The sequence below is a fragment of the Chroicocephalus ridibundus genome, chromosome 12 (genome assembly GCF_963924245.1).
Source record: "Chroicocephalus ridibundus chromosome 12, bChrRid1.1, whole genome shotgun sequence".
NCBI lineage: Eukaryota > Metazoa > Chordata > Aves > Charadriiformes > Laridae > Chroicocephalus > Chroicocephalus ridibundus.
The window spans coordinates 8,879,940-8,906,571 of record NC_086295.1 but is presented as its reverse complement, the minus strand read 5'-3'; the positions used below and the strand labels follow the sequence as shown (position 1 = coordinate 8,906,571).

General features: G+C 41.7%; 1 protein-coding gene across 8 annotated transcripts in view; it reads right to left on the bottom strand.

The window, feature by feature from the left end:
* Positions 1–20,359, bottom strand: part of ADNP (activity dependent neuroprotector homeobox) — a 31,813-nt gene extending 11,454 nt beyond the window's left edge. The window contains exons 1-6 of one of the 8 annotated variants that reach the window (XM_063349908.1): positions 19,976–20,359; positions 14,733–14,855; positions 11,845–11,940; positions 9,570–9,728; positions 8,121–8,166; positions 6,670–6,976 (exon numbers count right to left, since the gene is read on the bottom strand). In XM_063349908.1, coding sequence (XP_063205978.1) covers positions 6,670–6,976; positions 8,121–8,159 — 346 coding nt within the window. In that variant the 5' untranslated portion in view covers positions 8,160–8,166; positions 9,570–9,728; positions 11,845–11,940; positions 14,733–14,855; positions 19,976–20,359. Of the gene's footprint in view, positions 1–6,669; positions 6,977–8,120; positions 8,167–9,569; positions 10,255–11,844; positions 11,941–14,732; positions 14,856–19,975 lie in introns of those variants that run through there. The other 7 variants (XM_063349902.1, XM_063349906.1, XM_063349907.1 and 4 more) reach the window with 7 other exon arrangements.
* Positions 20,360–26,632: the final 6,273 nt, after the last annotated feature.

Sequence of the window (26,632 nt, the reverse complement as noted above, 5' to 3'; positions counted from 1 at the left end):
ATAGTAATTGAAAATATTTAACAACAGGGCTGAGGATCAGCAATGCCAATTTTGGGCACTATTAGTAAAAAATTAGTTTAAAAGATAGTAAAGACTAATGGGAAAAAATGCTGTTGCCTAAGAATTTAAACTCCTAACTAGCCTATCGATTAATGTAAATGGTTTAATAAGGTTGTGTCCTATTTGCAATTTCCAAGTAGTAGCATTTTCTCCATTTTAGATCTGCAGTTGAAATAGTAAGTGAAGCTGAACATTTCCAGATGGAAAAAACACCTCCAACCTGCGGTTTATTCTCATGGGCCAGTCACTACAAAATAGCTTTCAATACTGAGCCCACTGTCCCTTTTTTCATGACTTAAAACACATCTGACTCGTGCGATACTAGAACTGCATTAAAAGGAAAACAAAAAATACCACACGGTGCACAGAGTGGATTCATACCCTTAATCACGGATCACAAATTGGAAAGAAAATATGCTTCCTTAATATTCTGTTCCCTCTCTTCCCTAAACAGAATTGGGAAGTATGGCTATGAACACTAAGCTACAATAAAGTAACACAAGTTTGCTTTCAAAGCACAGCATAATTATTTTTTTTAAACTCAAGAACATCCATTTATTAAGAGTTCTTGCTGCTGCAGTTCATAGAGGAAGAGTGAAAAATATTAATGTAGCCAAGAAATGAATCATGGCTCCACTAATTCCTTTTCTCAAAGGCAACTAAATAAGCACCGCTCTCACTGTGTTGCATTGGTTCAGTAATGCTTTAGTAGCTTCTTCGTAGCTACCTGTATGCTTGATTTTTTCATCAAAAATTACGAGGCAGCATAGTCAAGTATGTTCAGGATTTGAATGAGTGTTTTCAAGTTAATTTCAAATCCAAGGAAATAACGTCCTAGTAATTTTATTCCAGAATAACCCAAATATCAACTGTAGAAACAGCAGTCAATGAAACCAACACATTTTAAAGCTTCTAGCAAGCTGTACTATTTTCTTCAAAACCAAAGTTCCCACTTGAAGAACATACTAATTTTGCTTGTAAAGAAACCATTTTTTTTTCCTCATGACAGAGCGAGTCAGTACAGTTTGCCTTTAGGCAATAATCACTTGTAAACTTGAAACTCAGCCACAAGTCTCCTAATAATGCTTATTATAAAATACCTTGGTTTAGTACAAGATGCCACTAACAACTTCCTCACCAAAAGAATCAAATGCTTTCTCTTCATTACTGTGTCTAATATACCTAGACATGCCAAATACACCATGACATATATATATATATATATATATATATAAACCCAGGTGATAAAGACAGCAAATTATTTAGGGGTGCTTGAAAACAAGCCTCTACTCTTCTGCATCCTCATAGTCAAGTCTTAAAGACAAGAAATTATCAAGATCTTCCTATCACAACACATCATAACAGAGGATATAATTAGATCTTCACGTCTGAAAACTGAAGATCAACCTTACTTTGCAAACTCTGCTTGATAGCTGAATCCAATTTATCTAATCTTAACAAAAACCTCATCCTTAAGCAAATACAGTTCAGTTTATTTAGGAAGTTTCTTGACTATTTAATCATAATTAGTGGAGAGCCAGATACAGTCTGATATTATTATGGTCTGTGACTACAAAAAGAGTTTTTGGCATCTTCATTAATTTCTATTTACAGCAAGTAACTCAAATTGTAGTTGCAATATACACAACACACTGCTGGCACATCCTTGAGTGTGGACGTTAAACCAGTTGGGATTAAAAAGCATCTCAAATCATCATTTAGACATTAATGCTGTTCTTGAAATGAGGTATCCTTTATCTGACCAAAGTTGATGTTTAAGAGGGGACACCTGGAACATCTCTTCTTCACTGTCAGAGCTGCTTTTACTGCTCTGAAGCTTACAGCCAAGTAATTATTTTAACAGAAGACAACGCTAAGGAACGCAGCACCTAGTACTGACAAAACTCACTAGTGCTTCCATCGGGCACTGAAGCTATCGCTACATCCAGCATCCCCCACCGCAAAGGATGCCCATAATAACTGGTCACAGATCAACTGATCCTTTTGTAAAATAGTTTACTTTTAATGCTGTTTCTCCTATTTTTCTACTGAAGTGAGGTGAGCAGTCTTAAATACTCTGCACTTCAGTGAAGACAAATAAAAGGCACAAGCCTTTTCACTAGGCACAAGCAGCTCAACATTACACGTTTATCAGTTACCAATTGCTGATGGTTAAAGAAGTGTTACTTACCTAATATTACAGGCTCACTACAGAACTTGTCTCTCAGATCTCAAAGTAGCTTTCAAAAGCAGCTCAGCTGCATTTTTTAAATAAAGGAGGAATTCATTTATCCTGAGATGATACCACTCAGTCAATGGCAATTCCAGCCCAGGATTCTAGTTAGTGAGACATTCTGTATTTCCACCTATTCTGTTTTACAGTAGGGAGGCATAACTGTTTATGCATAACGAGGCATAACTAATTTTTATTGTTTTCCTGTATGGCTCTACTCTATCCTATTCATTCCTGCTCAAGGCCGAGATATTTAATACGTTATAGAACTTTTCTTTGTAGGGGAATGCGCATCTGTACACACATTCACAGACAAAAAAGTCAAGATGATCACATATATGTTCAGCAAAAATAATTCTACAGGAAACCTGAGCATTTTTTTATCCTCATTAAGGAACAGGAATAGGGAGATCTGTCTCTAAGTCAACCAGTTATTTTCAAGTTGATGATTCAACAAACATAGTAAGAATTAAGTTTGTGTCTGTCCTTCTGTTTCCTACTTCTAGACTTGTATCCTTCAAATACATTGGGAAGCCCTTGTTCGTAAACTGAATTACGCATCAATCTACACTAAAGTGCTGGGTGCAGAGAATAAATGATTACTTAAAAACAAGATCAACAATGTCCTTACTAGAAATATCCAGGTAGTATTTTTAGGTGCCTGAGGAAACGGATTACTAACCTAGTTGTAAGAAATTCTGAAAAATTTGACTGATTTAATAAGATCTCACTCATCTTTAGCGTGCTTGTACACAAAATGTCTGACTGCATCAGACACAAAATAATGATACAATAAGCAGACTACACTGTGCAAGAACTATTTAGAACCTTCTTTTATTCTGTATTTATGTAGTACCTAGCATAAAGGTCTAGTCCACAGCCAGGTACTGATTCCTAGAATACTTCAGTAGCCAAACGTAAGCACAAAAAACAAGCTATAAAAAGAGCAAACTATCTCTTAAGTTCATTAGAAACGCTGTACTTCGGTTTTCATTTCATAGTCACATTTTGGAGATGCAAAGACTTATTGTAGAGAAACTTCATGCTACAGGCAACAGCCACTACGCAAAGCATGAACAAAAAGCTAAGATGAGTTTCCTAGCTAGTGCACACGCGTTAACAAAACGTCCTGAATGAAGTGCTCGGATCTTCACCCAAAATTCTGAAGGGGGAGTGGGAGGAAAGGTTTTGTGGAAAAGCAGGGAGTATTTGCAAGGTAAGCAGAGGAACAACAGTTAAAAGACTTCACAGAACTCAAAGTGTGTACATGGTATTGTGCTTGGGAGAACTGAAGCACTGCCTTTGGCTTTTAACAGGCTATAAGTGTCTCAGGAAGGAAGAATTTAATTTTAAGGGCAATTCTGATACTTGCATCTTATAACCTCAAAATTACGCGATAAAATGACTACAGAGACTTCTGAAGTTTGAGAAGTCTACAGGAACCAGCACTTCAGTTCACTCAATAGAATCACATCCTGAAACGGGAATGGGCCAAGACATAATATATAGGCTGATTGATTTAAATTAATGATTATGTCCAAGTTTTAGGAAGCAACTGAAACTGCAGGCCAAAAGAGGCAACAACTTTGTGCCTCATTTGTTTAAAATGAAAGGCTTCTTCAGTGTTTTCAAAGAACTCAGGTTCACTGCTGTAATAAAAAAGGGACCTCACTTCAAGATTCATACTGCTTCACAAAGGGCTTTGTCTTCTCTACTCAGTTCTTCTCTAACCTTGTTGGCCATAGCTGGTAAAAGAAAATACTAGTAGGGGGAAAAAAAAACCGTGTAACACCTTGAAACACTCTCAGGAATGCTTGTGTGAACAATATTCAGGAAAAAAACATATTTCAAATGAACAGGAGGGACAAACCCACTACTAGAGAAAGTTTCTGCTTAGTTCTAGGAATTTAACAGAGCAAATATCGTAAGACGCAGGAAATCAAGACTTATAATTTGTATGGCACGGCAAAAAAGCAGAAAGGAAACAAGGTCTAGCCCAAAAAGTAACCACTGCATAGTCACACAGAAATTTCAACAAACCCCAAATTCTACAACACATCACTTTTCTTTTAAAAAAAAAACAAAACAAAACACACCGATTTTAGCATTTAGATAGATTTGCAGTGACCTTCAGCTCCAAATTGCCTCTTCACCAACTTGCTACTCTTAGGAGCACTTCAAATTCCAGATGGAAACAATTGCAGTCACTATTCTAAAAACACCCAGAATGTGAAGTCTGACACATCCTCCTGTTACGTTACTCCAAGTGATTTTTAAACCACTTTTAGCATTTAATAAAAAAGAAACTATCCTCACTGTACCAGCTTCAAGCACTTCAAGTTAACATGGCCATGCAGTTCAGCCCTTTAACACATCAGTTACCAAGGGACTGGAACCACCTAGAAAACCGAGTCAACAGATCAGTTAAAAAAAGATTACTGTGCAATTCTTTGGAAAATTAATTCATGTAAAATACAATATTGCATGCCGGTTTTAGAGTTCTATATTGCAACAGTTAACATTTTGTTATGCTACATATTTTTCTCAGTGCCAACAGTGATCCCTTATGAGGGAAGTACTGATCTCATACACAATACACTGTATTCACAACTTGAGAACTATGACCTTACAGGAAGGTATGCACCCAGGAGAGCGAGGATAAGGAACACAAGAGGGAAAAACAGCAAAAAAAAAAAAGTATCAGTCAAATTATCAGAGGTGATAAAAAAGAGAAAGCTTCCACCTGTCTTTAGACCCCAAAAGCTCTTTCTATTTTAGTCTACTAAAATCTTAATTCTCCAGTTGGTCATTTGTATTTTGGACTTCATCAGACGCGCTGCCTTGCAGTCTGCTACCTTTGATACCAGCAGGTAACAGATGTTAGACTGTTTCAGCTCTGCCAACTTTATCTAGAACAATGAAATAGAAGGTCTTCTAGGATACAGCTTCAAAGCACCCACAAGGTAACAATGCTGTTTTGATTCTAGGCAAGATGCATCAGTTTCAGAACAAGACAGCCTTTTTCTCTCAACTAAAATCTTCAGCAAAGATTCCAAATCTTCCTCATCACATCATTTTCATTTTTGGACAACATTGTTCTAAGTGCTTAATGTGGTGGTTTCACATTTGAGCTTTGTTACGGTTCCAACAAACACCAAGTATAATATATTTCTAATGTCACAGTCTTGTTAGTAAAATGGTGGGTTTCATCCAGAAATAGTTTAAAGACCTAAAGAAATAACCTGGAGAAAAGTCTTACTGTGTAAAGAAACCAAGACAGCACCAGTCTAGGTTTTCTAGAAAACTACTCTAAGTTTTCATCTTTTTATGCTTAACTGAAAATGACACCACACTGTCAGTTTGTAGCATGAGGAAAGCCTTCCATGACCAGCAAGCACAGAACTGCAGATGACCCTAAACATTTTGTTAAGGAAGATACCTTCACTCAACAAGGTTTGTAAAGAGCATCACTGTGAAATGGCAAATAAAAAAATATTATGGAATCCCCAAAAAGCCATAAACAGAAAAGTCCTAGTCCCTAGTGCATTTTATTCTTATTCAGGCATCTCAAAGCTGTATGAGTAGGCTCGGGAGCCTAATGCTCTTTACAAGGGTTACTGATTCTTTTGAAGTACCCGTCCACTGGCAGAACCAAGCCAGTGGAATCCATGATTTTAAAAATTTTACTCTTTTTTTTTTTTTAACATACAAGAAAAGTATGATGTCAACATTGCTAATGATACTAGAGGAATAATTGGAAAGTTACTATCTGACTATTCCGTTTATTTCCTTTGGAAATTTAATGAACATAGTTCTAAGTTTATCTAAGTTCACAGAGCTGAAAACAGTTAGAAGCAGCAGTTGATCAAGAAAAGGAAAACTACAAAATTAAACTTTCCTAGTGAGTACTGAGTGAAAATTAAGAAAGAAAAAGAGAGAAAAAAGTTACAGAAATAAAAATGAGGCTCCTGAAACACAGTATTATCAACTGTACTGTTGAAGAAAGTATTAGGTGTGAGCACATGTACAAACTAGACAGTTTCATAAGCAATGATCAAACCCAGCCTTTTCTATCCCATTTTGACTTTGAGTTTGTATACATCTATATTCAGATCAATCTGGTCTTATTAAAATAATTAGCTCTGTAAAAACTACAGTTCATTAAAGCACATTTCCTATAAATTTGAAACTAGAAGATCCTAGTATTTTCTGTTATTTATGCACATACTTATAAAATGGAATTGTTCTTACTCCCTCTTTTCCCCTCTCCCCCTCATCATCCCCCTGCTGCTTCAAAAAGGTCCGTCTTTTCATCACTCTTTCCCCCTCTCCTCCTTATCCTTTCTTTGCTGGTTCTTGGCCCTCTTGGTCCTTACCTCGCTCATTTTCCCTCTTCTCATCTTCCCTGCGCCAATTCATAGCGTCCACATTCTTTCGTCGTTCTCTCTCATCCTGTCTCCACCGCTTCTTGATATCTTTGTCCTTAACTTGCTCATTTTCTCTCCTCTTCTCATCATCCCTGTGCCATTTTATTGTTTCTGCATTTTTCTGCGGCTCCACGCTTCTTTTCAGATAGTCTTGTCGCCTCCTCCTCTTTTTTAACATATCCCTTTCCCTGGCACGAGCCTGCTTTTCTTTCTGGGAAAGAAAAGCTTTACGGGGCATCATGAGCTGCTGCTGTACCTGTAATAATATTGTATCCATGGAATAATATACTATACATGCACTCAGTCAGGCACCAACAACTCTCATTTGGAGCTGAATACTTCAAATACTAAGCCAAGATAATTAATTGCTGCTTCTCTTTCCTTCGTAACCCTCTGCTAGCTCCGTATTTGATAATGGCGGGCAAGTTGCTACGTTCAGCTCCAGGCACAACACCTAACTGGCACCTCTGCAATTAATGCACATCCAACATTGAGAAGTCACCTCCTGAAACCCAGGGCCTGAGCTGCAGGATTTCTTACAACTCCTCCCACAGAGTTTTTGGCAGCCCCGTGGTATTGCTGCAGCCAATTGAAGGAACAGGCTGACAGGAGAGTTGTGAAGGAAACTCGTGAATGTTCAAACCTTAGTTTCTTCTCTTACTGGAGATCTACATTTAATGAAACTTATTTATCTTTTCAGACCTCCATCTCTACCAAATTTGGCCAACTTTTTTCTTGGCTGGGAGGAGAGAGGGGGGATTAGGAGACAAGCCACAATCTGAAAAATTACATGAGCTTTGTTTCCTCGGGAAACCTGGCCAAAACATTTAACTGCAGTTAATGAAATAAGTCCTGACTCATCTACTCAAACTTCCTCTAAGTATGTTATGTCTTGCTATTCACAAGACCAAAGGAAAAAAGAATGTGACTATTTACTTGGGAGTTTCTGCCAACAGCATTCCTGATGAGTGGTGCTTTTTGGTTTTGTTTTTAAAGAGGTGTCGATGAAGACTACCTCTTAACCAATTGGTTTACTTTTGATCATTTCTCTCTAGTCACCCAAAACATTCACATCTTTAAATTTACTGGTGTTAATACCTGCAATTTTTAAATCATGGAAGACAAAACAGACCACAGGAATAATTTATACTGTTATTAATATCCTTTAAATAGTCTTCAGTACACATTGACCAATGTTTCAGGAACGTCAAACTACGATTGTGGCCCAGGTTTGGGTTGGTTTTTTGGTGTTTTTTTTTTTTTTAAATTTTTGTTTAGAAGAGAGTTTTGCAGAGGTCTAATCAAAATGAAAACTGCAGAAAGGACAAAATTACTAAATTAGAACACTTAAGCAAAGCCTAAAACAACGTGAAACAAATGTACTTTTAAAATTTAGCTACCTTATGGAAAGCACTTGTTCCCAGCATGCAATACTCCATGTTTTTCCTACAGAAAAAGCAATGTTTCAAACCCTTATTCTAAAAGCTGTTCCTTTTTCCTATGCAATATTTTCCCCCCCGCACACTTAAACCCACTGCTCTACTCCATTGCCTTTGTTAGGTATGTATCACAATCCCACGGTTTTCATTCCAATAATTCAACCCCAAATTTCTTAATAACCATAATAATACTAAAAGGGAAGGGCTGTAGCAGAATGAAACAGCATAATCAAAAAAATGCATGCAGTTTGGTAAAAAGTTAGTGCATAAAATTCAGACTATGCTAAAAATTACTTCATTAAAACATGTAGGATAGCTCTCTACTAGACAGCCTGTTTTTAAGCGTTAAGTATTTCTCAATAACAGTTATCATTTAAATCAGAAAGCAATGAGAATCCAGGATCAACATCACCAGTGGAAACCAGACATTGTAAATCTTTAAAATAGTTTTAATTTCTCTATCAGCTGTGTGCCAGTACTACATTACTGTTGTTTACCAAAGCAAACTTAACTTACTAACTTTTAAAGCATACATTATCTTTATAATTTTATCAATAACCTGATTTTATTCCAATAACAATAGCATGAATAAAACTCAAATAAAATCATATTTCATGCAAACGATTCTCCCCTTCCTCCCCAGGCATGTATTGACATTTAAAATCTGTCATTTTTGAAAAACTCTTTTGGGACTAATTGTTATATTTTCTTTCATTTGTTTTTTGGTCAGTCTTTTTTTTGTTTGTTTGTTTCATTTTGTTGTTGGGGTTTAGTTTTTCCCCTTCGGCTTTATCTCTTCATTGTTGGTAACTACAGTTCCCTGCCCTCCCTTTGTACATATCCCAGCCCACTTTGACAGACCGATTTATAGACAAATGATAGAAAACATCTTAATAAAAAAAAAAAAAAAACAACATTTCAGTTGAATTTCCAAAATTAAACATTTCAATTGAGATTCAAATAAGAAATGTCAGATTCCAAGGAATAACTTAAAGGAACATCCAACTTAAACTATGTATCTTTGAACTTCCATATCGTAAGTCACAGCTTTTTCCCCAGTGTGTTTTAGCATGACATAATACTTGACGCACTCTGGTCATTTCTCTCGTAGTCAAAATCATCTTTCACTTTTGCCTCTGTTAGTTTTAATAAACCAAAAGGGGGGGGGGGGCGGAATTTAAACCAGGAAACTAATTAACATGCAATGAAGCTGCCAGTCTGATTGAACTCAACACCCGCCACACCCGCAATTTTTCTAGAGTACAAGTTGGTGTTCCTTTAAGTTCAAAATGCCCAAACATCAGAAGTAAACAGTCAGAACTATCCCTTCAACTATTTTTTGCCCATACTTTGCTAAATGAAAATCTTAACTCTTCTTAATCTATTCAGTACATATTATGAGGCATTTACCTCCAAAATTAATGGTGCTTGGGCGTCTCAGACTCATTGGACAAGTTTCATGCAAAAGCCTCCAAAAATAATTCTCCTTCCAGAACGCCCACCTCAGCGATTATATTACACCTACTGTGTGAGGCCAAAGCCCGGACATAGAAGAAGGATCATATCCTGCTGTACAAAACAAAGTGTTAAAGACAAGAGATAAGAAACGTAATAAGGGCAATTTTACATTTATAACGTACGTTTCATTATGAAGGACTCCAAAGCTAATTATAAACCACATTTACAGTACCTTTACTGACACGGAGCTACTGTAGAGCGCACTCCAGCAAGTTAACAGTGCTGCAGGAAGTTTTAGCAGATTTGTGGCTTAAACAACAGATTCTGCCGGATGAAGCTACCTGAGGAACATTTTAGTGCTTAGATTTCAATTAAGTTACCCAATTCAGAAATGCAGCAGGATGCAGAGATGAATGCTTCGCACGTCATATAACCTTTTGACTCAAGTGGTTAGGACCTCAGTTTACACCTTATCTGAGCGATGGATGAGTGCCGGCAGCAGAGCTGCACCCTGCAGAGATGAGGTATGCTTAGTAAAATACCAACAGCGCTTCCTTGTACAGGTAATTTTTCCTAGAAGGTTCCCATGCAAACCCCGTCCCACTTTAAATTACAAGACTATGGGAGATCAAACAGGTGACATGGCTGTCAGCCACAACCCTAGGGACATACATTCATTTGGGAAGTATTCAGATTAAAATTTTCAGTTACAGTGCTGCTAGGAGGAGGATGTGAAATAAACCGTTTGGGGTAATGGCATGTGAATGATTATGCTTCTGCAGGAAGGCTGATACCTCTCCAACTCACATCACCCATGGACAGAAACTCAGTCTTGAACAGACTGGAAACACAAGACATAACATTAGTATCATGAAGTCTGGAACAACCAAATTGAAAGTTTACAAAAGCAAAATTTGTTGAGTTGTTTATAATTACTTTTCCAATAAGCATTTTTACTGTTTAAAATTGTTAGATTTTAATCTCTGTTGATTATTCATACAGAACATCTACAGCTTAAAAGTAGAGATTGTTTTTCTTCAGCAAGTATAGTTTCAACAGAAGATACTAAAATGTTCCAAGAGATTTAAAAAGACGAAATTCTTAAAATACTTCACAGTGAGGCAAAACCAAATATTGCATATGCTTTAACAAGACCACCAGCCCTATCCTCAAACAGGCAGCAGTGATGGATTACTTTGTTTCATACTGAATTATTTTCTAACTAGCAAGTAGAATTTGTGCCCCTGTGTCTCTATCAAGTCCAAATTCCCTCTCTCCCACTGAATCCTCATTGCAGAAAGCACGCTTCTGGATGAGGACCCATCAGCCTGGAGAGCAGATCAGTGGCAGTTAGTGCGTCGGTCTGATGATAGGAATACTGAGCGCAGGGAGTACTTCATCCCATACTGGGCCTCCCGAAGACCGAGTATCATTTCCCTGCATTGTGTTGCTGACAAGAATCATCAAGCATCTGGCATTTTTCTGACTTTATATCATCCAGAATTCTTTTATTTCAGCCCTTATTTTGCTAGTACTTTAAGGTGAAGTTGTTCTTGGTTTACATATAACAGCGCAATATAGTAGCATCTGTCAGAGCTCACAGCAGCTCTATGTTCCTGGATGAAATGAAACAAGACTGATAGTTTCTTGCTAACTGTGTTTTTTGTCTCTCTATTCCAACTGGTTTGAAATAAGGTCTACTTTTAATGATTTGCCCAGCTAACTTAATTCAACAGCATGCGCTAAAAAGCCAGCCATGAAACAGGTTTGCAAAGAAGGCTGTTAGGGCAACATTGAGTGAAATCTCTTAAAATACAAGAAAAATATGCAAGAAAATTAACCTATGGTTCCCACAACAATAGAAAAGCAGCCTCCTCATGTACGCAGGTTAAATTATGCTAGTGTGATGGTGTATAATATTCTATATTTACACAAGGACAACGACGGCCTGTCCCTGCAACAAGGTGGAGGCTGTGACTCTGGGACCTGACAATTCCAGGACAGCCCAGCAAGGAAGAGCGATAATCAGGAAGCAGAAAGGTATCCCAGGGAAGAGCGAGCAAATCAAAAATACCAGGAGCAGAACCATCAGGGAGAACGGAAAAGTCTGAAGAACTGAAAACTACCAAAAACTTCCTTGAAAAGGTAAGCGTTGCAATTAAATATCTCCCCTCCCTGCACTGAGTGAATAGATAGTCTACTCCCAACACGTCTGTCGCTGGCTTACATTAAGCATTTTCACTTTCTTCTGTTGGACTCTTCTCCTTCCTCCTTATTTAAGCATTGCTGGCCTAGTTTTCAGAGGGCTGTGCACCCACATCTCCTGTGAAGGTAATGAGATTTGCAGTTTAACGTACATCTGAAACGCCAGACAACTACGGGCTCATTTTTCAAGTCTGCTATAATCCTAGGATGGAGGCTGTTTTCTAACAGCGTGCGCTCTATTCTCATGGCAACGTTTTAAACAGAGAGCACCTCCTCAGCCTTATCAGCTCAACCATCTGCAACACCAGGCTTCTGCCCATGTAACACGATGGTCTTCAGCTAACTTCTGTCTAACCACCTCTCAACACCAACTAGATCACTGTGTGTGCAGCTGCCATGTTAGACCCAGCACTTAAATTCAACCTTACGCTGGCACATCAGCGAGCACAAGCCTACAGGCCCTTTAATTCGTGTCTATAGCCAAAACAGGACCAGGGACATTACAAAGATATAAAGTGAACAGAAAACCCAAAACAAACCCTCTGGAAAAACCTGACATTGTTTTAAAACTAAGATTATTGAAACTGAAGGAAATCAACAAATGTATTTTGCTATGTGGTCAAAGCATTGTAAAACTTTGGCAGCACTGTGCACATGAAACCACCCCAACTCCCCCTCATTGTCAAATAGTCTATTTCTTAAATGTCCCTTTGTCAAAAAAAAAATTTAAAAATGTTTAAAAATCACTTCAGAGAGTAAATCAGCTACCTTCAAAAAATTTCAAGTTATGTGTCAAACAAAAAGGACGGTTTCACACCACTTCTCTGGACATGCTATGTAAATATTCCTTCAGGAGAAGAGAGAAGTCCATTTAAAATTTAGTACTGAAAAATAACCCCAAACATTTAAAATCCTTTGGAGGAAAGTCTTAGGCTAAAAACCTTCACATGCTATTTCAGTGGTTGTATGCGGTTTTCAGCAAGGGCTTATGAAACTTTGTTTTATCTTCTTTTTTTTTTGGAGCTTACTATTTAGCTTCAGCTTGGTGACTCTTGCACTAAGAACTTCAACTTCCCATCGGATGAAAACTTCTATGGAAGACAGTTCTACTGAAAGGAATCAGTAAGGCTGATATGTCTTACTCTCCATTCATTTTTTATTTAAAGGTTAAAAAATATCTTCTGCAGTCCAGCAGACAGGGATCTTCTAAGTCATTCACACACTTCTCATTCTTGCTTGATTTCTGGAATTTTCCACTGGTGCCAGAAGCTCCATCTGGTGGGTGTGTATACTAACTGCAAAACTGAAAGGGAATTAACTATTTCCTTATCAACTTTTGTTTAAGTAGTAAAAGTTCTGTACACTGTGTAATTTCTGTGCCCCAATATAAAATACAAAATGGCCAAATTCCGATTGCCCTGGGAACCACAACTCCTCATTTCTGTTCTTGATGAATAACCTGCTACCTTACACGTTACTGGGAATTTCTGTTGGGTTTTCTTATTTTGATGATGCAGGCTGAAGTGTGTTAAAGAATGCTGTTAGCTAAATTTGAACGTTTTCTAAAGAAGGATCTTTTGAACACACATGATAAAAACCGCGTCAATTCTGGCAATCTCTACTGTGTTCTGAAAAGCAGTTTTAAATTGCATCCATTCTCTGGGGCATGCTATACTTTAGTGTATAGGAAATTTTAAATTAGAGGCACTAGCATCTCAAGAAGTAGGCTTACACACCTACTGCCATCTTAAATAATATCATTTGTGACTGATCAAGATCTCAAAAGACAAATGTTCATATGCATCCACGTATGTGCAGTGAAATCAATATGTAATATACAAACTCAATATGATAGCCTCACTTGTTTAGGGCTATTTCTTAAAGATTTCAATTTGAAATGTAATAAAGCCTGCACATCTTGCTGAAATTTGAAATCGAGACCAGTGATCATTGAAGCGCAAAGAATATTATTTGCTTACACCATGATATCCACACTTCAGTGATCAGGAAAAAAAGGCTGCATGAATATGCACTACCATTCCAAAATAATCCTCATCTAGATTGTACCTGAGCACGAACAATCCCAGAATAAAAGTTATTTTGGAAATATAAGCATGTTTCACAAATTAGCAGGTACCATTTAAATTAAATCCAGAATAATCTTGAAATTTTCAATCCAAAACTCACAAAAACATTTCGATAATTAAACAAAGTGGCACAGAAGTCTCTGTAAAATGTGCAAGAACAAAGCATGTAATCAATATACACGTAATTTATGATTGGATTACACTGATTGTGAAACATCAGACTGGACTGCAAGTGAAAACGGTAGTCCTGTCTTCTCTGTGTCCTGTTTTCCTGGCATCACTACTGTGTCAACAGCCAGAGCAGAGACCTGATCCAACTCAAAAGGAGCGTTTTTCAGGCAGAGCAGTTCCTTCACTCACCCAAACAGAAGTGCTAGGACTGGCGCAAGTAAGGTGGCAGGAAGCACGGCTCCACTCCTTCCAGTGGCAGCACAGACACAGATTTATTTAAATCAATAATGAAACCACATCCCTTAGTTTGTCCTAACTAGTAAAATGCATTGCTTGCATGCTGGCTTAAGTGGCAGAACAGATCAACAAAACAAAAGAGCGCATACAAATACTTTTATACAAGCTCATCCAAAACCCTGCCAATACATGCTTTCTCAGATAGTAGATAGATTAGATATTGAAGGGATCTCGCCAACTGGCTAGCATCTGAGTAAAGTGTAAAAATAGTCAGTGAAGTAGGCTGACGCTAATTGTTTTTCCTTTGCTTTACCACCACTTCACACACACTATGCACAAATGCTGGCATTACATGATTGGGTAAAGTCTGTAAACAAGAGCTTAAAAATCAGTCTTACCACTTCACATTTCTTACCTCTTTCCCTTTCTGTCTAAGCATAGCTCCCAAGTGTTCCAATCCCTGACTACATTCCAGCGTTAATCCACCTCAGCTACTGCTGTCTTCGGTCTGACTCAGGAACCTTCGATATTCAAAAGGCTTCATAGCAGCAGCAGGAGGAATGGGGAAACAAAACAAAACAAGATCACAAACTTAAGTTTGACTTTTTTTTTTTTTTTGGGGGTGGGGGGGGGAAGGGGGGAAAGCATCATAAGACAATTATTTTGCCCACTTAGATTTCAAGAGACATTTTGCCCCCTTACTGTTGCTGCTATGAATCTGCATCACTAACAACTTCTCTGGCTGATCTGCAGCACAAGCAAAGAACTATCAGATCCAGAGTCACATCAGAAATCAATACAGAGAAGAGGTAAAAAGGGGTGAAAGAAAGAATGCCCGAAGGCTGAGGCCTGAAAGAGAGAAGAGGGGCTGAGGGTAAGGAAGAAACACCAAACAGTGAAGCCAGGCTTGAGAGCATGCCCTTTCCCTACACTTCAATGACTAGATGAGCTGAAGAGTATTACTTCAGTGGACAGGCTGTCACACAGTTACTTGATTTCTATTTCTTGTTAATTGTTCCAGATACTGCTTGAGAAGTAGATTTTAAATGAAACATTTTGCCACATGATCTGGATAGCCAAGAACCTGCAGGTGTGAAGTGTTCATAGAGTCAAGCAAACAGGTTTAGGACCCAATAGCCAGTATCAGGTTTCATCCAAATCATCTTTAATGCCACCTTAAAAAAAAAAAGTAAGGATATAAATGGTGGTAACTGAAAATGACTCACTGCAGAAAAAATGGTATTTATTCCATTCTTATTCAAAACCATCAACCGTCACACACATTCAAAAGCATTAATGTGAAGTGAGACACTACACTCGAGCCTCATGTTTGCCTTTCACCATCAGCTAGCTATAGCAAAGCTCTGAATAATGTATATTTTTTTCCTTGAGGCATATGGCCCTCAGGTAGATAAATAAGAGTTACACCCTCTCTAAAAATGTCTTTATTTAAATCTAGAACATGTATTCATTTTTTTTATTCCAGATTTAAGTACTTCCTGAAAGCTCAAAATGAACAAGTCAATTTGGCCATCCTGACTAGGAGAGCAAGGGTATTCTTCCCAAAACATGCCAGGTGAGTCAAAACAAAACTTCTACGTATACAGAAAGTATAAGATTTTTTTTTTTAAACTAAATTAACATAATCAGGAGTTCTTTTCCTTTCAAGGCATATACAGAACAGTATCTTTTATTCTCATCTCCATAGCTTATACTATTCTTAGGAAACATACACTTGTATCAATGTATGTATTTATATGAGCAGGACTACCTCCACATTAACAATTATACTGTTACAATTATGTTAACAAAAAGCATACCCAACACATAAAAAAATCTAAGCACAGAATAGGTCTTAATTTAATATAATAAAAAAATACTGTAATGCTTGTTTAGATGCAGGCCAACATAGTCAGCTGCTGTATTTTTTAAACAACCATGTTATATGCATCTTAAAAACAAATAATCCCAGCAAATACAGCATTATAAATACACAAATTCAGATAAACTAATAATTTTAAAAATACCCCATCTTTGCCCATGCAGATAAAGCAGATCAGGACCACACTAATCAGCTGATCAATTGCAGCCCTATAACTACCCACTGCCTCCGTCCTGGCACCCATGTCCTACAGACTTTAGACTATGATCCTTATCATATTTGATATTCTTTTGTTCATCTCTGACATATAAAATTTTGTCTCTCTCAAGCCGCCTTCAGGTAGTGGAGCAAAGAGAACTTCCCCATTCTGAAGGAAAAAAAAAAAAAAGAAAAACAAACAAAAAACCCCCAACCCAATAAATTCCCCATCAAGCTGCTATATCTTAATTGCAGCCACCTCAAAATAAATACATTAACCCATGTCTTTGCTCACACAAAATCATTTGTTCCAATTTCTTTATATCAATCAGATCAGCTGCCATCTTCATAAAAAGTTACAAAATACACATTTGGACTATATGACTTTTACCTACTGATAAGATTATGATATGGTTATGTACTTCAGGAATGCTACTTTAAATCTTAATATTTACTTTCAATATTTACTATTATTACGGAGTGGTAAAGCTGGGTTGGGAATAATCATCTATTATTCACTCCGTGGTGTGTCAGGAGTACAACTTACCTTCCACAGAAAATTTGTACGTGCATTCATCTAGAATTTAACAGCAAATTCAGTAACTGTAGAGTTCAGTTTGGTAAGTACCTAACAAATGATACTTTACACTATTAAAGCTTAATTAAAATGCTGTTGTAATATACCACTGTAAGTGACACATACCAATTCTGAAAATGCTAATGGGCATCTTCTGACAACTGGGAACTTCTATCCTACGTATACAGAAAAAAAATTAAGTTATTTATCTCATCCTGAAGAACACATTAGAGTCTTCCTAGATGTTTTGTTTGTGCAGCTGATGCTTAACGCTGTAGGACATGAACTTTCCAAAACAGTCAAGAGGTTCTCCTGTGAAGGTTTTTCATTCCTAAGCACTCTGAGCAGCAGACACTGGTCACCACCTGTCTGTCTTACCTACAGGCAAACCTTTCACCACAGGCAGCCACCTTTCACCTTCCCCATCCCTTGCATATCCAAACATCTCCCTCGTAAAACTTAACACGAGTGATCTTAAAAGCTCTTAATGACTTTTAAGCAGTTCCACACAATATACTTTCAAGCATAAGCAGTAGTAACCTAACGAGATGCTTTCTATAAACCTGTCTGATGGACCATCAGTTCAAGTTAAAAAAAAAATAATATTTTTTTTCTATAATGGGGCACTAAAAATCTATCAGTTTGCAATGATCTCTGAGAGCTGTCTTCAAACACTGGAAGCATCTCATTTCTACTAGATACCAAAAAGTCATTTTTTAAAGTTAATTAAGAAATAATACTAATTTTAGTAGAGGACAGCTTACTATTAAAAAAATAGTACAAAACCATTTAACTTAGTATTACTTTTGGCGAACAAGTTATTCGTTGTGTGCCAAAAAAGACACCTCTATTTTAACTTAAGTTTATTTAAGTAGTTACTGTAATAATCTTCAGGAAAGGCAACAATCATGTTACAAGCCATGAGCCTGAAGTGCAATTTTATTAACAATAGTATGTTTCTCTTCTGTTGCCTCTTTTTAATGTTTTAAGATTTCAATACGTATCATGACGTCGATCTGCTGATATCAAATTACTGCACAACATCTGTAAATGTGTATCTAAAAAGGAACCAAGCTTTGGTTTGTTTTGTTATAAAAAGCAAAACCAAAAAAAAAAGCTTTTCTTTTTTCTAAACAGGTTGACCCATCTTTCTCACCTAGAAGGGTGGCAACTTGTAATTACTACAGTTACCAGAGTCCCCAAGTGAAAGTTTTCCCAAGTAGCTGAGACCCTGCAAGAGGAGACAAGACTGGTGGCCTGCAGCACACACAGGCTGTGCTACAAAGCAGCCAGCCAGGGCTGGTCCAGTTACCCTGACAGGTAGGACTCCGTTATCTCAGATACCTTTTGTACCTCCAACCAGAAATAGAAAACAGTAGTAAAAATAAAGAGGAACATAGCTAGTAAAAACAACCTTAAAAAAAAAGGTGGTCGGGGGGGAATTTCTCTAAAAGGAATGAAAACCTCTTTCACACCTACCAAATGGCTTAAATGCATCCAATTAACAAAGAATATGGCAATGTCAGGTGCCAGGTTGCCCGGACTCTGGCCATGGCCCCAGACAAAGCACTCCAGGCCTCGCACTGCAAGTTTCTACCGCCGCAGCCATGCGCGCAGAAGGTGTGAAAAAAGCCATGCAACTTTATAAAGCAAATGGCACCACAAGCCACAACCAAGTTTTGATACAATTACAGACACCTTCCACAGGGCCCCAAAAAACCGCTCGAAATCTTTCATGTGCCCCAAATCCGCTGGCCCAGGGCGGGCTCCCACCACCCGCTGCTCCCTCGCCAGCCCCGGCCGCTACGAGGCGGGCGAGCTGGGCAGGTACGATGGATGCCAGGGGCAGGCCGGGGCCCGTCCCGCGGGGCGGAGGGGGCCGGTGGCGGGGTCGGGGGACCGGTGGCCCCCCCGTCCCCCCTTCCCTCCCCCCCCTCCCCGCAGCCCTGCCCGACGAGGGAAGGGCGCCCCCTGCCGCCTCCCTCCCGCATTCCGCTCGGGCTGCGGTGCATTTTGGGTGGGGGCTGGTATTTTTCTTCCACGGCCATAAACCGGGAGCGACAATCCCGATTTAACGAGAAGGAGGGAGGCGGGGGGGGGGCACATCACTAGCATCGCGTACGCCGTGGTACTTGTTTTGGAAGTCTCCCCCCCTCCCTCTGCCTCCTCCACCCCCGGGCTGCAGCCGCCGAGCGAAGGGGGTGGGTGACAAGGGTGGGGGGGCTGTGCAGCTCCCGGCAGCGGTGCGAGGCTCCGGGGTTTGATTTCCCCCGCCTTTGTCTGAGAGACGCGGGTAACCATAGCCCAGGGTAGGGAAAGGCGGGATGGGTGAGTCAACGTTGCTCCATCCTGCAGCTGGTGCTGGGCGCAGGATGGCAGCCGCGGGTCGCGCCTCCTCCCGCGGGCAGAGACGCCCCGGCTGTCGGGGGGGAGGCTGCTCCCCATTCATCGCCCGGCACCCGCCGCTGCTCTCCCACCTCGCTCCGGCGGCGACCCGCGCCCGGCTGCCGGCCGGCACGCCGCGGGCAGCGCCGGGATGCTGGAACCCTTCGTCCTCCCGTTCACTTCGCCTCACCGCCACGGCGGCCCTCGCCATCGCGGCCGCTCCCGGGACACATCCGTGTGTGGTCCCCCCTACCGGGGAGGGGGAAGGGAGGAGGCTGGGACTGCCCCCGCCGCGCGGGCCCTGGGCAGCGGGCAGGGAAGCCGGGCAGCGCAGCGGTTCTCCCGCAGCTGGCCGGGGCAGAACCGGCCTCCGTTAAGGGCGGCGAAGTCTCTTCAACATGTGTGCGGCCGGGGGAGGGGGCCCGCCGGCCAACTCCGCAGCCCCCCGTCTGCAGCGGCGGGCAGGGCGGCGGGGCTCCTGCCCCTCGGGGGAACGGGGCTGCCGGGGGCCGCGGCCCCGCCGGGCTGGCGGAGGGAAGGCGGGAGGGAAAGAGAGAGGGGGCGGGCGGGGGCTGCCCCCGCCCGGGTCGGACCGCGGACTCACGCACGCACCTACCTGACCGGGGCTCTCCTCAGCAGCGAGGGCGGGCGCTCCCCCGGCACCTCTGGCTGGGGGTGGGGGTGCGCGGAGCTGCCTCCCTGGCGCCGCCCGGGTCCCTGGGCGGGCGGGCGGAGCGGAGCCGGCGGCGGCGCGGGGGAGACAAAGGGGGCTGGATGGCGGGGGGGGGGGGGGTGGGGTGGGGGACGGTGGGATGGGATGGGGAGGGGGGGGCGAGTGTGCGGGGGGTGGCCTATGGTGAGCGGGTCCCGGGGGGGCGGGGGCGGCGGCGGCAGCGGCGGCTTCACTGGGCTCGGTCCCCGGGGCGGGGGGTGTGGGGCTGCGGGGCGGGGGCGGGGGGGGCGCTCCCTGGGCGCCCTGCAGACAATACAGCCGGGTCCCTCCTGCCCAGAACCTGCCCTGGCCAAGATGGCGGCCGAGAAAGAGCGGAAGTGACGCGAGACTCTCATTAGCATACGGGACTCATTGTCCGGCGGCAGGGGAGGGGGCCGCGCCCCGGGGGGGAGGGGGCCCGAGCCCCGGTGGATTCCCGCCGGCCTGGCCCCCATCGCGCCCCGCGGGCCGGGCACCATCGGCGGCGGCAGCGGGCCGGCGGGTTACACAACCCCGCCGAGCGGGGAGGCTCTCGCGAGAGAGACGGAGGGAGCCCCCGCCGGCGGCGGCGGCGGCGGGATCTACCCCGGCCCCGCTAGGAGGCGCCGCGCCCTGCGGCTCGGTCCGGAGAGGCAGCTGACGCCGCCCGGTTATCCCTCCGCCGCCCCCAGCCGGGACTACATCCTGTCCTGAGGGGCCTCCGCCGCCGGGGCGGGGGCGGGCGAGCGGCGGCGTCCCCCCCCTTCCTTCTCCCCCCTCCCACGTGACGGCGCCGCGCGCACGTGACCGCGCGGCCGGCAGCACACGGTCCGTCTGCTCCCGCGGCGGCGCCCCCGCCCCGCCCCGCCCCGCCCTGCTCCGCGCGCCGCCGCCGCCACCGGGCCCCGGGGGCGGGGCGGGGCCACCCCGGGGAGCGCGGCCCGCGCGCGACCCCCGCCGCCCTCCCACCATGGACAGCGCAGCGGCGGCGCCGCCTGAGGGCACCCGGCCCCTCGCCTCACCCGGGCCCGGCCGCAGGCCGCCCCGCGCCGAGCGCGCCCCGCTCGGCCCTTCCGGAGCCGCGGGGTAAGCCGGGCCCCGCCGAGGGAGGGGGGCTTCGAGTGAGGCGACGGCCCTTCTGGGTGCGCCGTTAGGGTCAGGCACTGCGAGTCGTTCGTTACTACAACGAGGTGAGCCAGGAGATGTGAGGTGGCAGAGGACGTGTCTGATTACGCCGCTGCGCGCCGACTCCTGAATTTATCATATTTCAGCTTAATTTACCGACGGCAAGCGCCCAAAGGTGGGCGTGTGTCATGTTTCTGGTGAGCTTGGCGCCTGCGCCTCCCCCCAGAGGGATAATGGAGCCGGTGGGTGCCGCTCGGAGCAGTGACATCTGCGTCCTGACACCGCTCCACGTGCCGTTCTGAGACAAAGATGCTCAAGATCTCTTCAGCAAAGCGAGGCCCGATTTCGACAGCACAGTAAAAAAAGGATTCTACAAGTGAAAGGGAATGATGGCTTTTGTTACTTCAAAAATACACAGACACTTAAGGATGAAGCAAAGCCTAATTCCTTCCATCCTCGGCATTCAAACCCTTTCTGGTTCAGTGACACATATTATAGCTAAACCTCACAATACTAGAAAGAAAAGTCGGTGTTTTTGAATCAAGTATAAAAGCATAGAAAAGTTGTCATAAATTACTTAGACTTCATGAAACTCAAGGATCTCCTGCATTTTCAAGTGACTTAAACCCTGAGAATGTGTACACCACTGCGTTTATCACTATTCACATAAATAGCTTTTATGAAGAATTTAGTGACATTTTATTGTATTTGTTAGCTTGCTTGGAGACTTTCTAGTTTGGCAGAATTTAGAAGTGGGCTGTTTGTCACCATCTGCAAATCACACCTTTATTTCACCAGGTACTTTCACAGTGTCTTCACGTTAGTGGTCATAAGAATCAGTGAGTCATGGAAAGAGTCTTTTACAACAGGATGGAAATACACAAAACTTACCTGCAAAAACAAAGGTTATGCTCTACCATTAAAAGGGTTTCTAGAACTGAAGTTAAAATCTGCGACGTACATATGTGAAATAAGTCTCAACTGAGGAAAGCAAAGAAAGCTGGTTTGGTTTTTCTCTAATAACTTCAGTTTGCCTTCCAAGAGTAGGTGTTTTTTCTTTGATGGCGCAATTAAGAAAGCGTGTTCAAAAACATTTCTGAAGCATTTTTAAGCCAGTACCGTATTCAGAAGCCGTCAACTAACTTCATGGTCACTTAAGCCAGTTTGGTTGCTATCGACCCCAAACAAACTTTAGGATTTTCCTTTTTCAAGACTTTTTTATTTATGCTTTAGCACTGACCACTTTATAGCCATTGCGTATTAGTGGTGCATTATAATTTTACTTACCTAACTTGTCTCTTTCTGGCCAGGCTTCTGTTCTCTTCTTAAAATTAATTTAAAATTTTAGAAGAAAGGGAGAAATGTTTGCAGCACATTTAATACAGTTTTATTACACACTTTCCTTCTTTCTGAAAGAAGACAACAAACCACAAAGATAAACAATTCTAAAAGGTTTGGAGCAAAGAATGGTAACTACCGCAGTAGTCTCACCCACTGAGAGCTCTACATCCATGTGATGCTTTTGGTTGGATAGAAGAAGGCTTAACTGAGAAAACAAATGGCAGTAACAGAAAAGAGAAATGGAAGTTAGCAAGCACTGATTTAGATTTAAGGCTGCAAGATGTCTTGGGTCATTTGCTTATGCCTGGAAGATGGGCACGGTTGGAGAGGATTGTCCCATTTAAGTCACTGCCTCTGTCACCACCTTACTTCAGGGCTCTAGCATGGATTTCTTACACATAGAGAAGAAATTCCTAAGAAAATACAACAGCAGCAGATTAAAAATGTGTAAAAATACAACACTACCAGAAAAACAACCCATAGACCTTCTAACCTAAGGGTTAAATTTGAGAAAACATGGAAGTGTCTGAAGGTTAGAGGAACTGAGTTTAATGGAACATGATAATGCAATCGGAAATAGAAATTACATTTGATAGATACTTAAGGGAATGAACACAACATGAAGATTTCTGCAAAGGATACAGTAGCACAATCAGAAATAGTTGGAATCTAGGCAGGAGAACTGGACAAGTTTTTGGACATCTTTCCAGGTCCTGCATTCTGCCTGTGAGTAAAAGTATCAGAGTAATTTTGTATCTTGCTGTAGTTTCTTGATACTTCTCAGAAGCCTCCAGGCTAGGCTGGCAGCCAGAGCAGATGAAGATAGAGAGTCCTCTAACCACTTCCTCAATATCAACAATGTCGAGGAATTTCCAGCTGGAAACAGCGTTTCCAGCCATGATGGTGGTACCCAGTCCAGAATTAGGGCTAAAAAGGGTATGGAAAACAATTTGTGAAGAGTTCACAAACTGGAAATTGGTGTGAGAGGGAATTAAATTAGATATGGATAGGAAGAAGAGCATCATAAGGCAGAAATATCTACTCAGTGCACAAGATGGGAGATGCAGGCAAATTTTTTTAAGGCAAGGGAGAGAAAAACAGGAGGGAAAGGTAATTTAGCAGCAGAAGTGTGAGCAAATGTGAGCCATTGCCTGCTTTGAGGTAAAGCCTGTAATGACAGGGCTGAAAAACCTGGGGGAAAGGTGAGACAGTGTGCGTAGAAAGCAGTGCTCAAGTGTTGGGCAAGATCTGCTTCTCCTTTAGTTCAGTGAGACTTTTCATGGTGGTTTGTGCAGTACAACAGCTGCCAACAGCGAGTTAGAAAAGAAAGATGAAAATAAAGCAACGTTTGTATGAAAAGATTGATTTTAAAGGTAAAATTTAGGCAGTGGAGGAGAAGGAGAAAAGGAGTCTTGAGCCTGTTTTTCTCCTGTGTGTACAGAGCAAGGCAAACGAAATGAAACAAAAGTTGATGATAACAGTCTTAATGTACTTTTTATATTACAGAAGTGGGTATTGTTTCTCACAATAGACCATGGCCACTAGAAAAATCAGTGAAATCATAGCATTGTAAGAGATTAAACACTTAACACCAGAGGGGAGACAATTAGCATTCCCAAGTTGAAAAGGTATAATTGAACATGTGTCGTGCTACTGATTCAGGTCAAAATTGAGCCCATGTTCATAAATGTACTGGTTTAGCAGCAGTGCTATGTTTTTGTTTTTATTCAAATGCAAAATAGTTAAGACAACTATTAATGGCTTTAACCACCTAACATAATTCATTATATAATAAATACAAGTAAGTTAATCCTCAGCAGCATTAAGATCTCTGGTCTCACAATGATCTGTGAGACCCGTTAAGCCATCTAGCTCCTGTGTTACTTAGACACTTCATCATCCGCCGGCATTCTCTAACCTTCTTCCATGAAGGTGAGTTTGGGAAAAGTCACCAGGAAGGAACTAAATTTAGTCTGTATCAAGATGAAAGTAGGGAAGAACTGTCTTTCTTTTCTGCTTCTTTTTTAAGAAGATACTCATATTGAGCAGATCTGTGATTAGAGCTGCTTAAGATAGGTTGGCTTAGTTGGGTGGCATAACTTGAAAGGAAAGGTTGATCCCTTAGTCAGACCAATAAGAAATTTATCTGTCGTAAGCAACACTTAAATTTCACTTGGAAGCTGGTCAGTCCGGTATCGTGTCCTTTGGAGGTGATGCTCTACTGCCACGGCAAACTACATTCTGTGGATATAGGATTGACGTTTTACATGTTGTCAATGCTTTCAGACACACTGCATTCACATAGGATTTACTTCATGAAAAATGTTGATTAAAATTGAAAAATCACCCAACCTCAGTATTTCAATAATTTATCACTTTCAAGCAGCTTGTCTCTTTTACGGCCCCTGCACTGTACAGTAAGTAATATAATTACTTTGACAGGATCTACCCATCAAAAGTACTGCCATATGCCTCCTTTGCAAGAGCAAGCAGAATGGAAAACTGGACTAGAAACAAGCACTCTCCAAACATATTGCAGTCATGACATGAAATTCACCATGTAGTAAGTAAATGTGGTTATTTTCTTCCTGGGTATTCCCCGACAGAAGTAGTGAGACAGAAGACCCCAAAGCATTCTCAAGCGGTGACTGTAGGAGCTCGATTAAGATCTTTGTTGTTCTGGAACAAAAGTAGAAGTATCCTTTAGTGCTCAGATTTTCCCCTTCCTCAGAGCAGAGAATTTTAGGAGCTAGATAACCATCCTCAGTTTCCCAGGAAACATCAAGTTCTCAACTGTGGTTTTGTCTGTGTTCACCTCCAGGGGGTGGGAGATGGTTGCAAAAAGTCAAAACAGGAAAGAAGTTTGTGAGCCAAACACAAGGTTCTTGTTGGGTTTTTTTATTTTTTTTTTCATTATGATGCACCATTGTACCAATTTCTGTTGAACGTCAGTGCGAGTAACCTTGCAGGGATAACCTTCCATTTTATTATCTTTGCCCACTGCTGCTTTGTTGAAATCCCTCTCTCAAGGGCTGACTTTTCAGATCTAATTTTGGATTAAAACTTGCAATTCGGTTTCCTTCTCTCCAGTGCCAATGTATTTTCCCCTGAACAGTAACAATCACAATCTATAAGAAGTTATAAATGGCCACCATGCCTGAAGAAAGAAGGTAAAATGTGGCATGAACCGAGGAGGAAATGATGCTCCGTAAGTTTCTGTGCTTTACAGAAGTTCTGTGATTACCTTCTTTATTCATGTCTTCTACAGCACGGCACTTTGGAGGCAATATGTTGTAAAACAATGATAAAGTTTGATAAGCAATCTTCTTGATTGTGTATACCCTGTTCATACTGATCCTAATGTTACAATTTGTCTCTGGACAAAACTCTGGAATGCTAACCGTTGAAAATCTGTTGCTGGAGTCATCATCGATGTATTGAACTCAGTAGGCAATCTGTCATTTAATTCATTTGTGCCAAGATTTCAATCCATGCTTATACTTGAAATCTTGATAGACCCTTAAATAAATATTATTGCTTAGTCATAATTATTTTTTACTGTTGATATGCAGAAGGTTGTGCAACCTTGCAGTTGGCTTTCTGCACAGTCCGCTGGAAAGTATGTTTTATTACAGTGCTTATATTGGCAACTAGATACATCTTTATTGCAGGTTTAGATTAAGGCCTCAGATTTAAAAAAAAAAACAACAAACAAACCGAAACCAAAGCCAACTCCCTTCAACCTCAGATCAGACAAATCCTCACCCACAAGACAGATAAGCTAGGGATTTCATTTTGATACTGGTTTCGCATTCGGTTGGATACGTTAAGTAGGCCTTGGTTGTCTGAAGTGGTTGTCCCAGCTTCAGAATCATAATGATCTAGGTCAGGGAGATTAAACTGGTTGATCTTGTGAATTACATACTTAAATCTTCATATGCCTAACAGTGACAAAACCCACACCTCGGAGTATGAACCTGTAACGCGTATCCCTGAGGCAGGGCTATTGAGGGTGTCAGGGGCGTGGGGAGACCACAGCTGCCATGTGTATGCCTGATCAGGTGCTAAGTCCGTGGACAAGAGGTGGTATCAATCTTAGTAGCCCCCAATTACGTG